Source organism: Elgaria multicarinata, chromosome 8 (genome assembly GCF_023053635.1).
Source record: "Elgaria multicarinata webbii isolate HBS135686 ecotype San Diego chromosome 8, rElgMul1.1.pri, whole genome shotgun sequence".
Taxonomy (NCBI): Eukaryota; Metazoa; Chordata; class Lepidosauria; order Squamata; family Anguidae; genus Elgaria; species Elgaria multicarinata.
Window position 1 is genome coordinate 56,035,685 of NC_086178.1, and position 20,452 is coordinate 56,056,136.

Sequence of the window (20,452 nt, forward strand, 5' to 3'; positions counted from 1 at the left end):
TTTTGATTCCCTGCCTCTAGAGGTTCTGAGCTTTTTGGCAGGGTTTAAATTTCTCTTCACAACGTGTCAGCAAGTAGAGAATCACTGTTATTATAATCCTATGTGTTTGAGGACAAAATTACCTTGGCAGCAGTTTCTCCTGCTTTATAAATCTCATCAAGGGGTACTAGCTTGATTTGTTTTTAACATGACCTTAAAAACGTAGACTGTTGTTTTCTTTTGGAGATCTGCCCTGAACCCTATATTCTCACCCTTAGATAAGGTGCCCATTTTCCTAAAAAAAAATGGGGTGCTCTGCCCCATTAAGAGCACTGAAGCAAGACAACATTCAACAGGTGCAGTTTTCCCCATCACTGCAATAGTATGATGGGAGAAGTTGCACCTGTGGTACTTTTTTTCCTCAGAGCACTTGAAGGAACAGAAACAGTTCCTTTGAGAATATAAGCATTCTATCTTTTGCCACTCTGTACTTCAGGAACTGAAGGGAAATATGGTTTCATAGTTGCAAAATTACAAGTTATTGCCTCTTGTCCTGCATTTCTGTGGGAAAGAGCAAGGTTTAAATCTTTAAAAGTGCTGAAAAATTAACATGTAGCTGTCTTCGGTTCTTGTTATGCACCATTGCATGTCACTGTAACTTGCATAATTGCAGCAGGCATGAGTGTAGGTTTCAGTCTGACATGAAAGGGCAGGGAGCAATGCTAGTTCAGCCCTCTCCATTCAATGTGGTCCTTCCTCATATCTTGGAAATATACTTCCCCCCCCCTTCCCCCTTCCCCCTTCAATCAGTCCTGTAATGAAGGCAGCAGGTGGGTAACTGGACAGTGAGGGCTCAGGCTTGCTTGTTTCAAGGGAGCAGCAACATCCTTGACCCTGCAAGTCAAACATACATTACTTGTTTGTGGAACTGTCAGGCCAAGGTGGAATTGGAAAGAAATTACTCCAGGACCCTCCTATCTGTGTGTGGCTGGTTGAAGCTGAGAGTGAAGAGAAAAGCTGATGTCTTTTATCTTTGTTCAGTGGCATCCCCCTGGACAACCAGCCCACATTTTCATTTCTGCCACACTCTGCACAACACACCACCTGGACTCAACGCTATCTAAAAAAATAAGCCTTTTGTGTATCTCAGGCTTGTCTAACACTTTTTCCTGGCCTAACCAGGCCCTGTATTTATATCCCTAGCCACATTTTTATAGTGAATTGTACAAGTCCTCTCATTGTCTACCTACGATTCTGCTTTTGGGATTCAACAGAAAAAGGAGAAAGGGGAAAATAGTTTCTCAACAACAAAATTACTGAGCAAAATTTGAAACTGAACAGCTGTAGCACAGATTGGACAATATAGAGACTGAAGAGCAGACAGCAGGCTTCCATATAGACTTCCTTTTCAAAACATTTAGTGATTCTTAAACTAATTTCATTGTTACGAGGGGGCAAAAATGGGTGACTGACAGTGAAACAAGCTGTTGTCTGGGGTGAAGAAAGCAAGGGAAAGAGAGATGCTGCAGAAGTGACACAATTCAGGGCCATCTCAAGTTTCTGAAATAACTCAAAGGCAGCAATTTGCTAATTTTAAAATAAGCAACCTAAAATGGCTGCTCTAGAGGTGAACTCCTGTTATATGTGGTATTAACTATTTGGTAAGCATGGTAAAATGACCATGGTGGGCAATCTCTGTTTTGTCTACATGAAAACAGTGAATACGAAACTAGAATCCTTCTGCTGGGGAGCAGGGCTGGCCCAAGACATTTTGCTGCCTGAGTGAAGGGCGAGATGGCGGCCCTCCATTCCACATACAGAACTTGACTGAATTGGCATTTGAATCTTACTTCTACACTAGCACAACAGGGCAGTATGCTCCCACAGGGTAGTTCAGGGGACAGAGGGCAGGTTGCACAGATCTGTCCTCCTAGAAAAGGAAATGGCTGTAGGAGGTCAGGAGGAATAGCCACAGGGGCTGCCCTCTTGCTTCTCCCAGCATTTGCTGTCTGAAGTAGCTGCCTCACTGTACTTAATGGTAGGGCTGGCCCTGTTGGGGAGTGTGGATTTGGGACTTCGCCTGGCACTGAGCACCCTTGGCTACTTTCTCACTTATAGTGTTTCTCTCCTTCTCTTCTCAGGGAGCTGAATGGGAACAACATTACCCGCATCAACAAAAATGACTTTTCTGGGCTGAAGCAGCTGCGAGTTCTGTGAGTAGCCCCCTCCTTGCTGACTCAGGAATAATAGTATCCTCTTCCTCCCTCCCTCCATTATCACTAACTCCTCTTGCCAACTGGGACCTTGGTACATGTGTATTAACTGAGAGTGGATCTAGTCCCTAAATAGGGTTGGTCCCTGCTGTGAGGGAGAGGCATAACGCTCATCCCAGCAAACAGCAACACCCACTACCAGGATACTGAGCCCTCTTTATCCTCCCTCTTCCTCCTGCTCTTCCCTCATGCTATCAGTGTTCTGACGCTCTTATCACTTTTATAGGCAGCTGATGGAAAACCAGATCAGCCTGGTGGAGCGAGGGGTGTTTGACGACATGAAAGAGCTGGAGCGATTGTGAGTGTTTCAAGGGATCTAAGCACACTATGAAAACTGAGGGAGGGGAGAACACAGAGAAAAGAAGGGTGGGATTTCCTAACAGAACCCTCCTTTTTCTTCCTTCCCCTGTCATGCCTATTCACAGCCATGGAGTAATGTACCTGGTGGATTTCTTGGTGCCTAGGTGGGTTAAAGATGGAACTGGTCAGGGGTGGGGGAGAATTCACTCCATGGTCAAAGGCAATCAACTCCGGTACCTACTTCAAGAACCATTTCTCTCCACCCCCACCCTCCTGCAGACACAAGCAGATGGTGTGAGCAGTACGTGTTTTTACACCCAGCCCTTAACAGCCTGGCTGGCATTTACACCCAGATGCTTCCCAATCTGTTCACCGTTCATTTTAGATCCAAAATAATTCTCAGCAGCATGCATTCAATCGGGAGCAGAGCACAAACCAATCCAAGCTTTGTCTGCATCTTTTCTGCACAACAGCTGCAAAACACCATCTGAAAAATGTGTTGCTACTGTTTTTTAACATACCCGTCCCCTTCCCTTGCACTACCATTGCCATTGCCAACAAGGTGGAGCAATCCCACTGCACTCCCGATCGACATGCCCAGTATTACTTAGAACTTGTTACCACCCCAGCTGCTACTGCCAAGCAAACAGGGCTCATAATATAGACATAGAAGAATAAAGAATAACAATACAATCTTCCATAAAGTACCATGGATAATGGTAGTTTTCAATGTATATATGGAAGTTTGGGCTGTGTTACTCCAGATCAGTCTTCCCCAACCTGATGTCCTCCAAATGTATTGGGCTGCAACTCCCATCATTCCCAGTCAGCCTGGGAGTGGCCACTGACTGGAAATGATGGTAGTTGCAGTCCAGCACATCTGAAAGGCTCCAAGTTGGGGAAGGCTGCTCTAGGTTTTTTCTTTATCCTGTGGCCACTATCTGGCCTTCACCTTTATCCTGTCTAAACTCTCAATCTAAGAGATCCAAATTCTGCTTCTATATAGCTCATCTGCATCTCAGTTCTTGGCCTGCTTGTCCTGTACATCTTTTGCATCAATTGCCCACTCATATTCTTCACCTTTGATTTTAAAAAGTTCCAAATTCTGTTTTGAAAATACACATACTCTGCAATCTGAAGAACTGCGAAAAATAACCCACACCCATTTACACACTCTGCCTAATGCATCTGTATAGTTTACGTATTAGGCCCTTTCTACACCTAAGGATTATCCCAGGAAAATGGAGGGATCGTCCCTGCCTGCTCCCAGGATCCCCTGTGTGTTATTTGGATGCACAAGGATGTACATTGATGGTGCTATATAAATAAATAATAATAATAATAACAAGGATGATCCCGGGACAATCCTGGGGGAAAAGGCAGGTGTAGAAACGGCCTTAGTTTGTTCATTTATTTCAAAGCATTTATATCCTGCTTTTCTATTTAAAATACTTATTTGGGTATTTTATCACTTTTTTTTTAATGTTCAGAATCTTGGAAGGACATGATGAAACTAAAGGAGTAGGTGGATAAAAAGTATTAGTCAAGGATTGAGGATTATGTTCTAATTAGGATGTGAGGTCTTTGGGAAACAAAGGACTACAAGTTGCAGAAGTAATATCTCCTGGTGCAATTTGAGCCCAGCTACAGGTGTTGCAGGGAATATGGTAGAGTGCTTCCAGACAGAGGGCTGCTATCACTGCCAAACAAAAAGCAGTGCAGCTATTCTGTGTTTATTCCCTTAATAGATTTTATTTCTGGTATGAAAAAAGACAGACAAAGAGGTGGGAAAACACAGAATGTTGTTTGGATGCCCATAAAATTTTATGAGTGAGGCAGTCTGATTGCACAATAAAAACCATGTTTGAAAGCATCTGTATAGAAAGGGGTGCCAGTGAGGCACCCATCATCTGAAAGACCTTGTTGTGGCTGTAGCAACAGCCTCTGGTTTAAGGGTGGTTTTACTCAAATTTCCCGGAATAGCTGTGGAAGCAGTGCTTGAATTACCCTGGGGGTGTGGAGTGGGGTTGGACTTCTTACTTTTTTGTGGCAGCCCTGTTAGCTGCTATTTTTAGAAGGTTCTAGTAAATATGATTTGGCAAAGATAGGGTGGGGGGAGAGTCTGGCATGTGTGTCTGTGTGATTCATTATACCTCCCTCCCTAATTTGACCACTGTGTAGAAATAACTATAGATAGACTAAGCACTGAAAACTCAGGTTAAGTTTAAGCTGCCTACTCCCTCTCACTGGTTTATATAGGACATTTCACTATAGCCATTTCGGATTCATGTTGTTAACCCTGGCCTAATTTGCAGGTTTTGTTCCACATATCCCTCTTGTCCAGTTGCACTGAGAGATTAAGAAATGTGGCCCAAGGTTGTTGAGTAGAACGGAACCATGATATTCATTAGCTGGGGGCAGGGAGGTAGCATTTCATCCTCATCTTTAAAGTTTCAAGGCCAGCCCCAACACAAGCTCTCTCACCACCTGAGGTGGGAGAAAACATGTGACACCCTTCCCCTGCTGGATCATGCCCCTTTCCTTGCTGCATAGAATCATAGAATAGTAGAGTTGGAAGGGGCCTATAAGGCCATCGAGTCCAACCCCCTGCTCAATGCATCACACTCTGCCTTACATTGCCATCACTATGTCAGCTCTATGAAGAGTCTTATGGCTGGAAGAAGCAGCTACAAGGCTCTTGCAAGAACTCATGAGAGCCCTGCACCCACTTCTTCCATCTGTGGGGCTTTCCATAGACCTGATGTGGTAGCAGAAGAAGTAATAGGGGGTGCACAATGAGGGAAACATAGGGCTGTGGGGACACCTCCAGAGAGCCTCCTCAGCCGCTGTCTCGCTGTCATAATGGGATTGGGTTCAGAAACCCCTCCTGTTTCTGGAGTGTGTGTGCATGTCTATGACACCTTCTCCCCACCCTCCATTTCTCTAGACGTCTGAATCGGAACCAGCTGCACACTTTGCCAGAGCTCCTGTTCCAAAATAACCAGGCACTGTCACGGCTGTAAGTAACCAGATGTATTTTGTTCCTTGGCTGATCTTCAATGTTGTGCTTTTCTGCTCTTTTGAGGACGGATGTAGAGAATGTAATGTAGGTCTTGAATAGGAATGCAGACAAAAAAGGAGCTTAAGGTGTGGTGCACCAAATGTACTGGAGGAGTTATCAGAACAGGTAGTAGCAAAGTGTGAATACTATCTGGTAACATATCCCTCTGACCTCTCTCCTTCAAAACCATAGATGTAATTTACACTTGGTAAGGTAAACTCTTTGGGCTTTAGGAAGGAAATGAAGACAATGGATGGAATTCAGTGTTACACATGACAGGACTTTTTTCCTCCTCTCTCCAGCTCCTACAGCCCTAAACCGCTGAAAGTCCTCCAATCCTCTGGAGCAGGTTTTGAGGGTGTACCAGTGGGTGCAAAGGGGAAATTGGTCCTCTATAGGTCTGTAGCAAAAGTCTTTCTATCAGTGGAACAACTTAACTGTAGGTCACCCTAAATTAGGAAAATTGAAGTTCCGTTGAGTGTAAAAGAGAGCTACTAATCATCAGCTGGAAGCTGTATGAAATTCAGGGCGGGAAATGAAAGCTTAGAACTTGTGGTACAATCCTCTGATCAGGACTTCTATGACTCTGCCAGTGATAGAAACCATTTCTAGTGAAACCAGTTCTATCATGATCATCTTGATTGGTAGATCATGGTAAGCAATATTTTGGCTGCTATAATGGTTTTGCTTATAAAATGCATTGCTCAGCTAGTCTGGACAACTGATACGCATTTCTGGAGCAATTGTGGTTTCTGGTTGGCTAGCTAGTCAGACATTTCTGAAGCTGGTGTTGGCATGAAAATGTTGACACATAAATCTGTGCTATAGATAGAAGACAGCTCTCTTGCATCTCCAGGTCTATATTATCTAAACGGAAACATCCTGACAAGGAACAAATGAGTGACACAATTCTAATTGCTATGATGCAATCACATGTTTGTTCAACAAATGTACATCGGGTGGAAGGGACATCTAAATATGTCTCTTGCTACACTGGTGTCAATCAGTTTTTAGTATCATGGAATTCTATCTTGTTGTACTGAATGTGAAACTAAACACTTTGCCTCCCTAGGTGAACGGACAATATATAATCACTTCTGTCCATGCTTTCTAATTGCTAAGAACTAGGAAAAACAAAGCCTGGCTGTGTTGTTGTTTTTAAAAGTAATCACAGACAGATAAAGGTAAAATATACAACCAAAATTATTAATATGGGGAAATATAAAATAAAATGTCCTCTATACACCTGTCTCCTTAAAAGCTCGTGCTAATATCCAGTTGTCTATAAAACATGTTTATAATTATGTATTTCTTCATTGCTTCCACAAATGTAAAATTAACAACAACTTGTATAACATGTTTTCTTTTATGCACTGGCAGCTGCTAACAAACATTATGAAAATCATAGAGGGTGGGCACCTGCAGTGGCTTATTATCACATGTTGGAGGGATGTGAAAAAGCGCCTGGCAAAGCTTTTGAGTCAGAGAAAGGCACATACTGTGTTTGTGTGCATGTGAACACACTCACTGAAGGTAGTAGGAGCATGAGCAGAGATGACAGCTTGCAATAGGAGAGGCGCTGGTGAAAACAAAATGACTTAAGCTAAGCTTTTGTCTTTGGGCAGTTATTTGGATTTTTGAGCATTGGGGGTGGCAGATAACTATGAGTCATTTCATGTTTCCTATCTTGTTCTCCCTCCCCTCATCTTCCAGAGATATCTGACTTTCAAAGAGCAATTTCTATATACCAGAGGCTATTGTGAGGACTATCCTCTGGACCTCATTGTCGAGCATGAATTCATATAACTGCAATTAAAATATTTAAAATTATTGCTAACTTTCCCATAAAAATTACATGCTTGTAACATTTTCCTTTGCACACACAGAACGGGGTGGGGTGGGGTGGGGGAGGTTCTCAGTGTAAAGGGAAGGTTTGCAAAGCTATAGAGAGCAGTTATGATTTACCTTCTTCACTTATTATCCCTTTAATGATTTTTTGTAATGGCATATTTTTAAAGAGATCAAAAACATATAAATCAAGACAACAATCAGAATATCTATAGCTATTAGGCAGGAGGGCAGCACATAGTTTTGTTTAGTGGATTGCATACCTAAATTGCATGCTGCTGAAAGAGAACAGAAGTCTTATTTTGGTCCTATAAAATTATACTGTTCCTATGAAATGTTCAGAACTGGCCTCTGTCAGAGCTAAAGAAGATGAATCATTAGGAGAACAATGTGGTGGTGGTGGTGGTGGTGGTGGTGGTGATGATGGTGCAAGCCAGACTCTGCAAATTCTCTGAAACTATATTGGGAAGAGGTAAACCAGTTCCACCCAACCCCTCACATCATGCTCATGGTACACTCTAATAATGTAGAAGGAGTCTAGTGTTCTTAGCCAGTTGGTGGCATTATCTCACTGGGAAAGGGGTGCAACTACATAAGGAAAGGAGGAATTTCAGGGAATGAAGGTTTGCCTGCATTTTAAGGAGTGCCAGGTTGATTCCTGTGGAATGTCAATTTCGCCTGGGCTATCAGAGGCTCCAGTCTCAAGGATGGAAGGTATGTGCAGTCATTTCCTAGTGCAGTCCAGGACCTGCTTCTCATCCAGATGCAAGACCTTAGGAACGAGTGTGAAAGGAAGTACCAAGGAGATGGTTTCCTCTGTTTTGTATGTGATATAAAAGGACAAGAGAGGGTATAGGCCTGTGCCAACCCCCCTAAAAAGGCATGGTTTCTGAGGCAGCCGTTACCATGGTAGCTGATGACTTGATCTGGCTCACTGCCATTGGCCGGCCACTTTGCTTCTTCAAGCTCTTAAACAGTTGTTCACTGTTGTTGAACAGCATGCCCCTTATAATATATCAACCCCCCTCCCATTAATAAAAATGTAACAGTTTGTGCAGTTATGAGAGGGGATCCAGTGGACATGCACACACACAGACACCTCCCACAAGGGAGTCAGTTGGAGTGCAGTGAGAAAGTTGTGGACAGAATAAGCCCAAAGCTATTCCCTCCTACTTAAGCAAGCCTGGATCTGGCTAATTGCCAACCTTTCTTCTATTAGAACATACCTCAAAACTAGGATATAAACAATATTTCACGGTAATGTTTTATGTTATATATTTACAAAACTTTGTTACATCCTCCAGCCCTTCTAGATGGGACAAGTTGTAAATCAAAATGAACAAATGGGATGTACTGCAAAACACTGCATACAAGAGGTTTGTTTATGTCCTCTGGATTATTTTTAAAAGCCCCCCCCTAAGGAGGGTAGAGTTGAGTGGAGGCAGAATATTGGGCAGAATGTGGGATCAGTGGCCATGGTGCCTTATGTCAGGAAAATGGATAGGGGTAGATCATAGAATCATAGAATAGTAGAGTTGGAAGGGGCCTATAAGGTAGGGTGACCAAATGAAAAGGAGGACAGGGCTCCTGTCTCTTTAACAGTTGTATTGAAAAGGGAATTTCAGCAGGTGTCATTTGTATATATGGAGAACCTGGTGAAATTTCCTCTTCATCACAACAGTTAAAGCTGCAGGAGCTGCTTTAATGCTGAACCGCCTTATGGGGTTATTGTAATGATTACTGGAATGATTCTTGTGGTAATGTATTTGAAGCTGTCTGAGCACTTAGGAAAAACACTATAAAATGCCATGTGTTGCTACCATTACTGTTATTGCTGCTGCTGCTACTATTGTTATTTGTGCAGAAGTACCTACCACACTATTGATGGGATAGTAGCGGAGTGCTGTCGGGTTCAAAGCCTAGATTGACTCCTGGTATTCTGACTTCTAAGACTTATGAATAGAACTCTCTTCTGCTGCTAATCCTGTCTCCTGCTTTATGGTGCATTCCAGCCTTAATATCCCGTACTAACCATACAATGCCCTCTGCAATTTTCTGCTAAACCACAAATAGTACTTTCCCATCGTCATGATGAAGTGGGCTAGGGTGAAGTCCAATCTCATGCACTTAAATAAACTCTGAGCCCTAGCAGAAATGGCAACCATAAACCACTGTCACCATGTGCTGCATGGAAAATCTTGTGCAGGCAGCTGGAACTGGTGTCACCCTACAAGCCAGCTGTCCTGCCTTCCCCTTTATGAGCCCCATCTCAAAGGGTGGCCTTTTATTCCAGAGCATCACAGTCCCTTAGAATACAAAGCATGTCCCCTTTCAGCTATACAAGCTTCTCAAGGCAATTCTAGGTGACAAACATAAACTGGTTTAACTGTGACAGCTTCCCTCAAGACCTTTGGGGTGTTCTTTGATGGAAGCTAAGGAATTCCCAGCATCCCTACGAAAGTACGTTTCGCAAGGGGAACCATGGTAGCCTGGTGTAAAGGTTGTTGAGATTTGTAATGTAGTCTCAATGACCCTTTCTATAACTGATGTTTTGAAATACATACCAACCCTAAGTATGCTGTTATGATGTAGATTGTTTAGTTGATGCCTGTTTGTTCCAAACCTTTGGCCTGTATTTGTGGCTGTTTTCTCTAACCAAGGGGGGCAGTTCAGAGGCAGAATGATGGCATCAGGATTGAGTAGGGAAGTTCTTTGCTCTCTCTCACAGACCATTGTATAAAAGGAGTAAAAGAGGAGATGACTGTTGTTGTCTAATGGGCAAATCGATGTGAGTTGGTGTGTATAAATGTTTTTGTACACTCCTATTTCTCTTTGGAGTTCATTTCTCCCTAAGTGAAACAACAAAAAGTCTTGTAGCACTTTAAATATCTTAAGATGCTATGCGACTCTTTGATGGTTTTGATGCAACAGGCGAACTACCAGGGACAGGGACAGTGTCAAGAGTAGGCATGGTTGGGCACCACTGACAGCCTCCTGGACTTGCTCGTCATCTTCACCATTGCAATCTGCTTGTTCACCACCTCATGCTCTGGCCCTGGCAACAGTGATGGTGAGAAGGAGAGGATGCTACTGTCGACTTGCTCATTGGCTCTGTGCTTGTCAAGCAAGCAGTTGCAACGATGAGAAAGAGGAGATTGAGCAATATCAGCTGTGACAATGGGAGTGAGAAGGTAGAAGGTAGACTCACTGAGACTCACTCCTGAGTTGCAATAAGGAGTTTGGGATAGTGTATAGGTGTATCCCATTTTAGCCCCACACCTAAAGGTGGCTGTGAGATAGGTCAGGCTAAGAGGTGATGACTTGCAGAAGGCCACCAAACAAGGTTCATGCTAAACAGAGATTTGAACCCAGCTCTCTCCCACCCTTAACTGCTATACCATTTTGGCTCCCTACTTAGAACCCCAAATGTGCCTGTGTATGCGCATCCCCTGAATAAGAACATGTGAATGTTCATATCACAAGGGCAGAGAAATGCATGTCCTCAAACCTATGCTCTTTGTCCTCTGGAGAGTGTCTCATTAAGGAGCCTTGGTGCCTGGAAATGGTGCTTAGTTGATATTTTGCTGGGGAGCACCTGACCCTGCTGACCCTGTTTCAAATGGGGTTTAATTAAACTGTCAGCACTGGATGGAGGAACAAAGGGCTGGGCCTTTCCCTCCCCCTTTCCCCAATCTCGCACTAGCAGGAGGACAGTGTCACTGTGAAAATGAAGAGCTGTTAAAAATGGATCTTGTTTCCCATCAAGGAAAATTACCAAGGGGGGAAGGTGACCTTGGCAATCATGCAGCCAAATACATTTCCATCACTCTCCCCCTTGCTATGTATATATTTGGTGACCCACACTGATGCTGACCTCCAGTAGAGTCTAAGAAGATACAGGGCAGCACATGTGGTGATAGGGAGAGGAAATGTAGGTGCCACTCTTGCCGGAAGATCTCATTTCAAGCTTGATCATGAGTTATATTAAACAAAGGGAATATCTTTTTCTTTGCTTGTGGTTGTATTGATCACCAGGAATGGAGATTTCAATCATTTCCAATCAATAATACAAATATATGTCCTATTACTCAAGCTGGAATTCATGTGCAAGGAGGTAAACTGTCATGATGGCAGGAGACTAGAAGCACAATACTCATTTCATGTTGAATGGATACAGGATGCCTAGATCACCCCACAACTCATCATGTTGCACATATAGTCACAAAATGGGGAATGAGGCGGCAGTACAGATGGGGATCTTTCATCTCCACCTTTCCTAGCTACATGGATCTTCCAAAGTCTTGTCCTTTCTCTAATGGCTGCAAAAATGGGACATGGGCAGGAAGAAGTGAGGGTGCAAGTTGTTCCCAAGTAAGAATCTACAAGAGTGGCTACAAACAGTGCATTCTTAGCCACCAGTATCAAGGCACTTAATGGTACTATGAACAAGCAAAACTATATTTAAGACATAGCTCAGGATGGAAAGGTAAGGAGGAAAGATTGAATACAGAAACTGCAATAATTCCAGAAGTTGCTTTTTGTTATTGTCTCTGATTCTTCCTTTATCCCCATCCTGGCATTAGACTATAGTTTGTAGCTCTTGGAAGAAACAAGGCCTTTAAAGATTTCTTATGCTGAGCTCCTTGCAGTCTCTGAGAGCCTAGGAACGTTGAACATAACTTACACATCAGCAGGATGTCAAACTCAATTCCTGAGCCAGTGAGTGCAGCAGCTGCAGCGAAGCTTATAGCAGTAGTTCAGGGCAGGATCTACACTACTGCTTTAAAGCGCTTTATAACAGTTATAAAGCGCTTTAACTGCTTTAAAGCGCTATAAAACCATTATAAAACGCTTTAAAGCAGCAGTGTAGATCCGGCCCAGGAAAACAGAGTAAGTAGTAGAAAAATGTGCATCTATAATTAGATAGCCATCTAACAGCAAATCAGGTAGCAGATCATTGATTAAATAGGGTGACCATATGAAAAGTAGGACAGGGCTCCTATATCTTTAACAGTTGTGTAGAAAAGGGAATTCCAGCAGGTATCATTTGTATGCATGCAGCACTTGGTGAAATTCCCTCTTCATCACAACAGGGAATTTCAGCAGGTTCTGCATGCATCCAAATGACACCTGCTGAAATTCCCTTTTCTACACAACTGTTAAAGATAAAAGAACCATGTCCTCCTTTTCATAGGGTCACCCTATTCATGTATTCACTAGGTCACAGCCAAAATGGAATACAGACAGGGACGCTACTAGGCAAATAATCATAGTTATCCCCTTTACCTTCTTATGGCTTCTCTTAAAATGGTTGAGTAACTTAATTTTGGGAAACTCTTTGTCCTATTTCAGAAGGCTGCCTTGTTGCAGCTACGAGCAGGACCTCCTTGCTATGCTAACCAACACTACTATCATGAGCAGATATAGATATGATGTGATAATATAGAGTTAAAGACAGTTATATGGCAAGATACTAGTTGGGAAATACAAAACTCTGTATACAGTGTCCATCTTTCCTAGAAATAAAAGCATCATCATTATTATCCATTTCCATATTCTGCATTCAGAAGTTGCTTGTTACTCCTTGCCTGCCTGCCTGCCAATATATTCTTCTTCAATGGATTTTCTGCCCATGGAGTGTGACTGTCTGTTATTCTTGTTCTCTTTACTGCACAGATGCTTTATCCAGATAGTATATACAAGACAGAGTTGTTGTTTTAGTCATTCAATACCATGACAATGACAATGCCCTGCCTCCATTTCTGTGAACACTCCCAGCACTCCTGTCACATTCACCGCTTTCTAAATAAGGACCAAACTAGACATTACGCCACAGGCTTGTATAACAGCCTCTTCCTCTCTCTCTCTCTCCCTCTCTCTCCCTCTCTCTCTCTCTGAAGAAGCTTCAGGTTTGAGTGGAGGAATGGCAAGGGAGGGGCTGTGTAACGATTCCCTCTTATTTGATTGCTTTTCTGCTCAAAATTCACCCTTTTCTGGCTGCTTTTTCACTTATGGGAATAAACAGATATGGCTCTCTTTTCCCATCCCGGGTAGGGTGTTTTTGAATGGGTCAAATAGCTGGATAGGAAAAGTTGACCCTGCCCCCTTGCTAGTCCTTCACTCAGAATTGCAGCTATGCAATTTCTAAAGTTCATACTTTGGAAACTGGGTTAATGCCTGTCATTGAGCTACCTTTTCACTTGGTTTAGTTTATAACCACTCAATAATGTTGCGAATGCCAAAATGTTTGGATGGCCAGTTCCATAAAGAGGGAACCGTCTGGATATGATCTGGGAGAACATGATGCAGCTACCTTGCTGAAGCTGAGCACTTCTGGGTCTGGCCAGTGCCTGAATGGGAGATTGCCTAGCAACCCAATGTGTGTTGCCTTGAGTTCCGTGATGGAAAAAAGGCAGGATGTAAATGTACTAAGCATAAGTAATTAATAGACATTCCTAGCATTATCTAACTGTATATACACTGCTGAGAAATGGTATGAACTGGAACGCAACGATTTTAAAAATGTATACATTGCTGCAGCATTCTCTTAAATATAGGGGCTAGTCTATGTTATTAGCTTAGTTTCCATATGATGCTCCCTGGGGATATGTTTCCATGGACATTGTCTCATAGAAGGCAGGGTCCCCTGGATACAGCAGCCTCATCACAGCAGGTGAAGAACATGCTCCCACAGTCACCAGTGTGAAGCTGTGGCTGTTCCTGCTTGGATGAAAGCTTCTGTACATTATTATTATTTAATACATTTATATACTGCTTACCACATTTAAAAATCTCTAAGTGGTTTACAAAGAGAATACATTGAAATATACTAAAATGTATTAAAATGGAATACATCTGCCTTTCCAATACATCTGCTAATAGCCATGGTGACTGAGAGGTGTTGGACTTGCAGTCTAGCACATCTGCTCTGCATGGATGCTGCTTCCCTACAGACATGGGGGGTGGGGGGAAACATGGGAACCAGCCCCTATGTTTCTAGCTTTTGCAGAAGTTCTCAGGCCAAACAAGTTGAGATGGTGGGAGACCCATGATTGGATTTCCTGCCATATATATATATATATATATATATATATATATATATATGTTAAAAGCAGTTGTAGGGATGACGTTTTTGTTCTGTTTTGTGCTCATATTTTATGTCGTTTTTGATTTTATAATTTTACATTCTATTTTGTATCAAAATTGTTTTTATGTTTGTTCTTGTAAGCCACCCAGAGAACTTTATGTTATGGGGCAGGATGCAAATGTTATAAATAAATAAATTTGGATTGGGGCCACAGCACTGGGAGAAAGAGATTTAAGCTGTACTGTTTCCCTAATTGAGAAAAACAACACCAGAACAGTTCTTCTTCGTGGTCTCTATGCATCATACATATGGGCTCTGCGCCTGCGCTGAGACCTGAACCTGAACATCAAATAGCTTAGTATAACGTTTTAGGCGGGAACCATCCCCCAGCGCTACTGCGCATGTGCACGTGGTTCCTGCCTATACCTCAGTTCTTCGTCATCCGCCATTGTGGCTAGACCATACGAACCAACCTCTTAGCGTTTTTCTTGTATTAGTGCTTAGAATACTTACATTTTCACCTCTTTAGTCCTGTTCTTTCTCTTTTCTTTCATATATATATATATATATATATATATATATATATATATATTATATAGAATAGTTTTAGTTCTCTCAGAGCGATCTCTCGGTCGCCATCGGTCTTGGCCGTATGGCCGTTAAGGCACCATTTAGGAAATGCGTCAGCTGCCGCAGCAAACTTCCACTAACGAATCAGCACTCGCTCTGTGTGCCCTGCCTAGGTGAAGGACACAAGGTAGAAACTTGCCATCATTGCATGTCATTTACAAAGCAAGCCCACAAAAACAGGGCCAATCACCTAAGGGCCATTTTATGGGAGAAGGCTCTCAAAGCCACTGATTCTCCCATACAAAAAGAGATTCATCGAAAAAAGATGGATAATACTACTTCACAGGCCGAAACGCATAGCCTGGGGAAGCCTCCAGAAGATCAGAGGTCTGACATTCAGTCTTTTGTTATCTCCGAGGAGACCATGGCAGATGATAGAGCTTTGATACCCCTTACGCCTAGTTGATCTTTGGCGGCGACTGCGGCTAAGAAGATATCTTAAAAAGCCCGCACGCCAAAGTCATCTGATGCCCATAAGAAGAAGAAGAAGAGGAAGGATTCAAAAAAGCCTTCTTCTCCACGACAGCTATCGGTACCGACCACCTCCGTACCGAATCAGCCGACGCCGCTAATGCCCTCGGTACCGAGACTTGCAATGCACTTCGTACCGAGACCACCAACACCCTCCGTACCGAGACCAGGACTTAATCTCAGAGAGTGAGATCAGGGATTCCACTCCACCTGCCTCCGAGCGACGGAGCCATACCAGTTCCGCAGAGCCCAATTCAGCCAGCAAAAATCGGGGTCGTGTATTACCATCTCCCGTCAGGTTTCGATCCCCACGCCCATCGGCCTATAGGGAGCGTTCTCGTTCACCACAATCTGAATGGGATAGAGGCTCAAAGTGGTCGGGCTCACACCGGAGATACTATGAATATTCTGACTGGGAATACTATCACCCACGGGCATATCTTCCCAGCAATGTTTACCGACATCGACACTGACAGCAGTCGGGAGACCACTTTGCCCAGCCTCCCCCAGTGTCGAGAAATTTCTCTGAGCCCATAAATCCCTCATCAAGAAGACCCCTGCAACCATCGAGTCGACATCGGTACCAGGAACAATCCAGTACGGTACTGAGTGCTACGGCAGTCCCAGCAATAATACCGCCACGGTCAGACCAGTCTTTCCAATCTAGGCTGCCATCACCTGCTCCAGTTCAACAGTCTTTATCCCCAGAAGGCGATTACCAATCTGATTCCGCCTCCTCAGTCTCAGTTACACCCTCTATACCTTCACCAGAGGATGCAGTTGCATCGCAGGACCCATCATCCCCGTCGGATGACACAGGTCAATTTTCAGAACACATCCTGAGGATGACCCAGTCCTTAGGGTTGGAAACTCGGCAACATACGGAGAAACTTGTCGACCCAATCTATGATGTCTTCCATACCGATGCAAATGCCTCGGTAGCGATCCCATTTCCACCTACCTTACTTCAAACGGTGCAAATATCCTGGAAAACTCCTTCCTCAATGGCACCAACATCCAAATGCCTCGAGTCGATGTACAAAATCCAAGAGAAGGATGCTGGCTTCCTCTTTCAACATCCGAAGCCCAACTCTATCATAGTTGAGTCCTCCCAGGGAAAATTGCAACGTATTCACTCGGCACCTGTGGATAAAGAAGGGAGAAGGTTGGATTTTATGGGTCGCAAGGTCTATGCCTCTGCGTCATTAGGTCTTCGGGCAGATGCTTACCAAGCTACCATGGCCCGCTACCAGCTATTCTTGTGGGATAAAATAGGGTCCCTTTGTGACTACCTACCGGACGACAAAAGGGAGCTTGCTAGGGTTTTCCAAGCAGAAGCAGTAGTAATTGCTCGACAACAGCTCTATACAGCTAAACACCAGATGGACTGTGACTCAAAAGCTATGATGGGAGCCATCGCTTTACGTAGGCATGCATGGCTTCGATCTGCAGGACTCAGCCAAGAGACTAAGACATGCATTGAAAACTTACCCTTCAATGGGGAAGGCCTGTTAAACGCCAGTACTGATGATGCTATGGACTGCATCCAAAAAAGCACGTACAACAGTGAGGAAGATGGGGTTTTCGACGCCACCCATCCAATACAAGCCACGTCGGTGGACTAAGCAGCCCTTCACCCAGCAGCAACGTCCTCGGTACGATAGACCACCTCGACAACAACAACAGCAGTTACAGGGGAAGGGATCATGTCCTCCGAGATACCAACCTGCACGGCGTCCACCTGATTTTGGAAAAAAGCAGCAGCTTTGACTTCCTTCTACTGTACCGACGGCCTTTCGAAAGAAGGCTACAGCCCTTCCTTTGAGAATGGGAGCACATAACTACAGACTCTTGGGTTCTTGCCATTGTGAACAACGGATACCACATCGAATTTGACAGCCTTCTACCCTTCTCGGGAATGAAAATAACATCACCCTCACCCCCTCTTATTCAAGAGGTAAACGCTCTCCTAGAGAAAGGAGCCATCTGCCCAGTTCCTACGCTTCAGGCGAATCAGGGTTTTTATTCCCTGTACTTTACGGTACCGAAGAAGGATGGAGGCCTTTGACCTATATTGGACCTGAGGCAAGTCAACAGCTTCATCACCCCCAAAAAGTTCCGTATAACCACTGTTGCGTCTGTTCTACAGTTGCTCCACAAAAATGTTTGGTTTGCAGTTATAGATTTAAAGGATGCCTACTTTCACATTTCAATTAGGCCATCCTGCCAACGTTTCCTTCGTTTTCCCATCGGGGACCAACAGTTTCAGTTCATGGTTCTCCCCTTTGGTCTAGCTACTGCCTCTTGAGTCTTCATGAAATGCATGTTGGTGGTCTGCGCCAACCTTCAACAGCATTCCGTCACAGTATATCCGTACATCGACAACTGGCTCCTGGTGGCAGACGACAGTCTTACCTTGGAAAGGAACATACATTTCACGTTACAGCTCCTCAGCAGATTAGGCCTGTGGGTCAATCTCAAGAAATTTACACTAATACCGTGGAGGGTGATAGACTTTATAGGGGTAACCCTATCATCAGTGGACAGTCGAGCTTACCTCCCGGTAGCGAGAGCGGCGGTTTTAAAGGACCTAATTCTATATATCAAAGACCACCCCTCTGTTACAGCATGGACCATCCAAAGACTGTTAGGGCTAATGTCAGCCACTACAGCGGTTGTCAAGTTTGCACACCTACGGATGAGAATCCTTCAAGGCTGATTTCTCAAGACATTCAACCTCCGTACCGATGCTCAACGGTCCCAGCTGACTCTGCCCCGCTTGGTACGGTCATCTTCCCTTTGGTGGCTGTCCAGCAGGAATACCCTTGCAGGGGTACCGTTCCATGCCCCAACACCATCAAGGACAGTCACTACAGATACCTCCCTGATGGGATGGGGAGTGCACTGTGGTTCTCACCTTGTTCAAGGTCGATGGCCGAACTCACTGGACAAGGAACACATCAACCATCTTGAGTTACTCGCAGTGGAGAAAGCGCTGAAGGCTTTCAAATCGATCCTAGTGTCACGCTCCGTTCTCATCGCTACCAACAATACTCAGACGTTTGTTACCTGAACAGACAGGGCGGCACGAGGTCTCACCCGCTAAATCGCTCAGCCATGTGCATCTGGAATTGGTGCATAAAAAGAGGAATCCATCTCACAGCCATACATGTGGCAGGGAAGGACAACAAGATAGCGGACTCCCTCAGCAGGTCTTTCAACACCTCACACGAGTGGGAGCTAGACAAGAAGATCACGAAGGATCTTTTTCAGTACTGGGGCTTCCCGAGCGTCGATCTATTCACCACAAGTCTCAACGCGATCTGCCCAAGATTCTGCAGCAGAGCGGGCAAGGGACCACGCTCTCTAGGGGACGCCTTCACCAGATCATGGAAGAGGACACTGATTTACATGTTTCCACCTTTTCCCTTGTTGACCTGTGTGGTATTGAAAATCCAGGTCGACAGCTCGAACTGCATTCTGATAGCTCCGTGGTGGCCCAGGCAGCCCTGGTTCACCTACCTCCTGTTCCTATCGAACCACAATTACATAAGGCTCCCGTCAATACCGATGCTACTGACAAGGGACAACGGCAGGATCTAGCATCCAGAACTGGAAACACTGTTCTTAACACCTCAGCCTTCAATAAATTCTAACCTGTCGATCAATCGAATCCTTTTGGCATCCCGTAAACCATCGACTAGAAGATCATATGCGTTCAAGTGGAAAAGGTTCCACAGGACACGGAATAATGGACTCAAGTTAAAGGGAGCCAGATTCCAGCTGGACATCAGGAAAAACTGTTAGAGCAGTGCGACAATGGAATCAGTTACCTAGGGAGGTTGTGGGCTCTCCCACACTAGAGGCCTTCAAGAGGCAGCTGGACAAGCTTCTGTCGGGGATGCTTTAGGGTGGATTCCTGCATTGAGCAGGGGGTTGGACTCGATGGCCTTGTAGGCCCCTTCCAACTCTGCTATTGTATGATTCTATGATTCTATGATTCTCTTTGCACTAAAGGAGCGGTTTCAACCTGACAGTTGCACCCTATACAACATACTTTGGTACCTACTCTTTCTGTATCGACAAGGATTGAAACTGTCATCCATCAGGGTCCATCTTGCAGCCATTTCTGTCTCTCATTGGGGTTTCAGTGGAGTGTCACCCTTCTCCCACCCCCTGATGAAAACACTTTTACGGGGTCTAAGGAACACGATACCGACAGTCAGACACGTAATTCCGACCTGGAGTCTGTCGGTGGTGCTACAAGCGCTTACAAAGAAGCCCTTTGAGCCTTTAGCTACTATAGACCTCAGGTTATTGTCCCTCAAGGTCGCATTCCTTGTGGCAGTACTACAGCACGTCATGCTGGTGAACTCAGGGCTCTAAGGGTAGATGCACCTTACCTTGCCTTTCATAAAGAAAAGGTTGTGTTTCGTACTGACATGGCTTTTCTGCCCAAGGTAGTGTCAACTTTTCACAATACCCAGGACATTGTGTTGCCTGCCTTTTTTCCTAACCCAACCACACCATTAGAGTCCTCTCTGCACATGTTGGATGCCAGAAGGGCGCTTGCATTCTACAAGTTGCGTACTGAAGCATTCAGGAAAACACAACAACTATTCGTGTGCTACGGTGTGCCTAGGAAGGGTCTCCCTGTGTCATGCCAACGCCTGTCACACTGGATAACACAGACGATTGAACTAGCCTATTCTTTGTCTGATCTTCAATTGTCTGAATCAGTGACTGCTCATTCCACTAGAGCAATGGCCACGTCTGTGGCTTTTCGTAAAGGAGTTTCTCTGC

The 20,452-nt window shown here is 44.3% G+C and overlaps 1 protein-coding gene across 1 annotated transcript in view; it reads left to right on the forward strand.

Annotated features, from left to right (window-relative positions):
• Positions 1-20,452, forward strand: part of SLIT1 (slit guidance ligand 1) — a 133,787-nt gene that overhangs the window by 24,275 nt on the left and 89,060 nt on the right. The window contains exons 2-4 of the mRNA XM_063132549.1: positions 2,121-2,192; positions 2,479-2,550; positions 5,500-5,571. Of these exons, the coding sequence (XP_062988619.1) occupies positions 2,121-2,192; positions 2,479-2,550; positions 5,500-5,571 (216 nt within the window). The remainder of the gene's footprint in view (positions 1-2,120; positions 2,193-2,478; positions 2,551-5,499; positions 5,572-20,452) is intronic.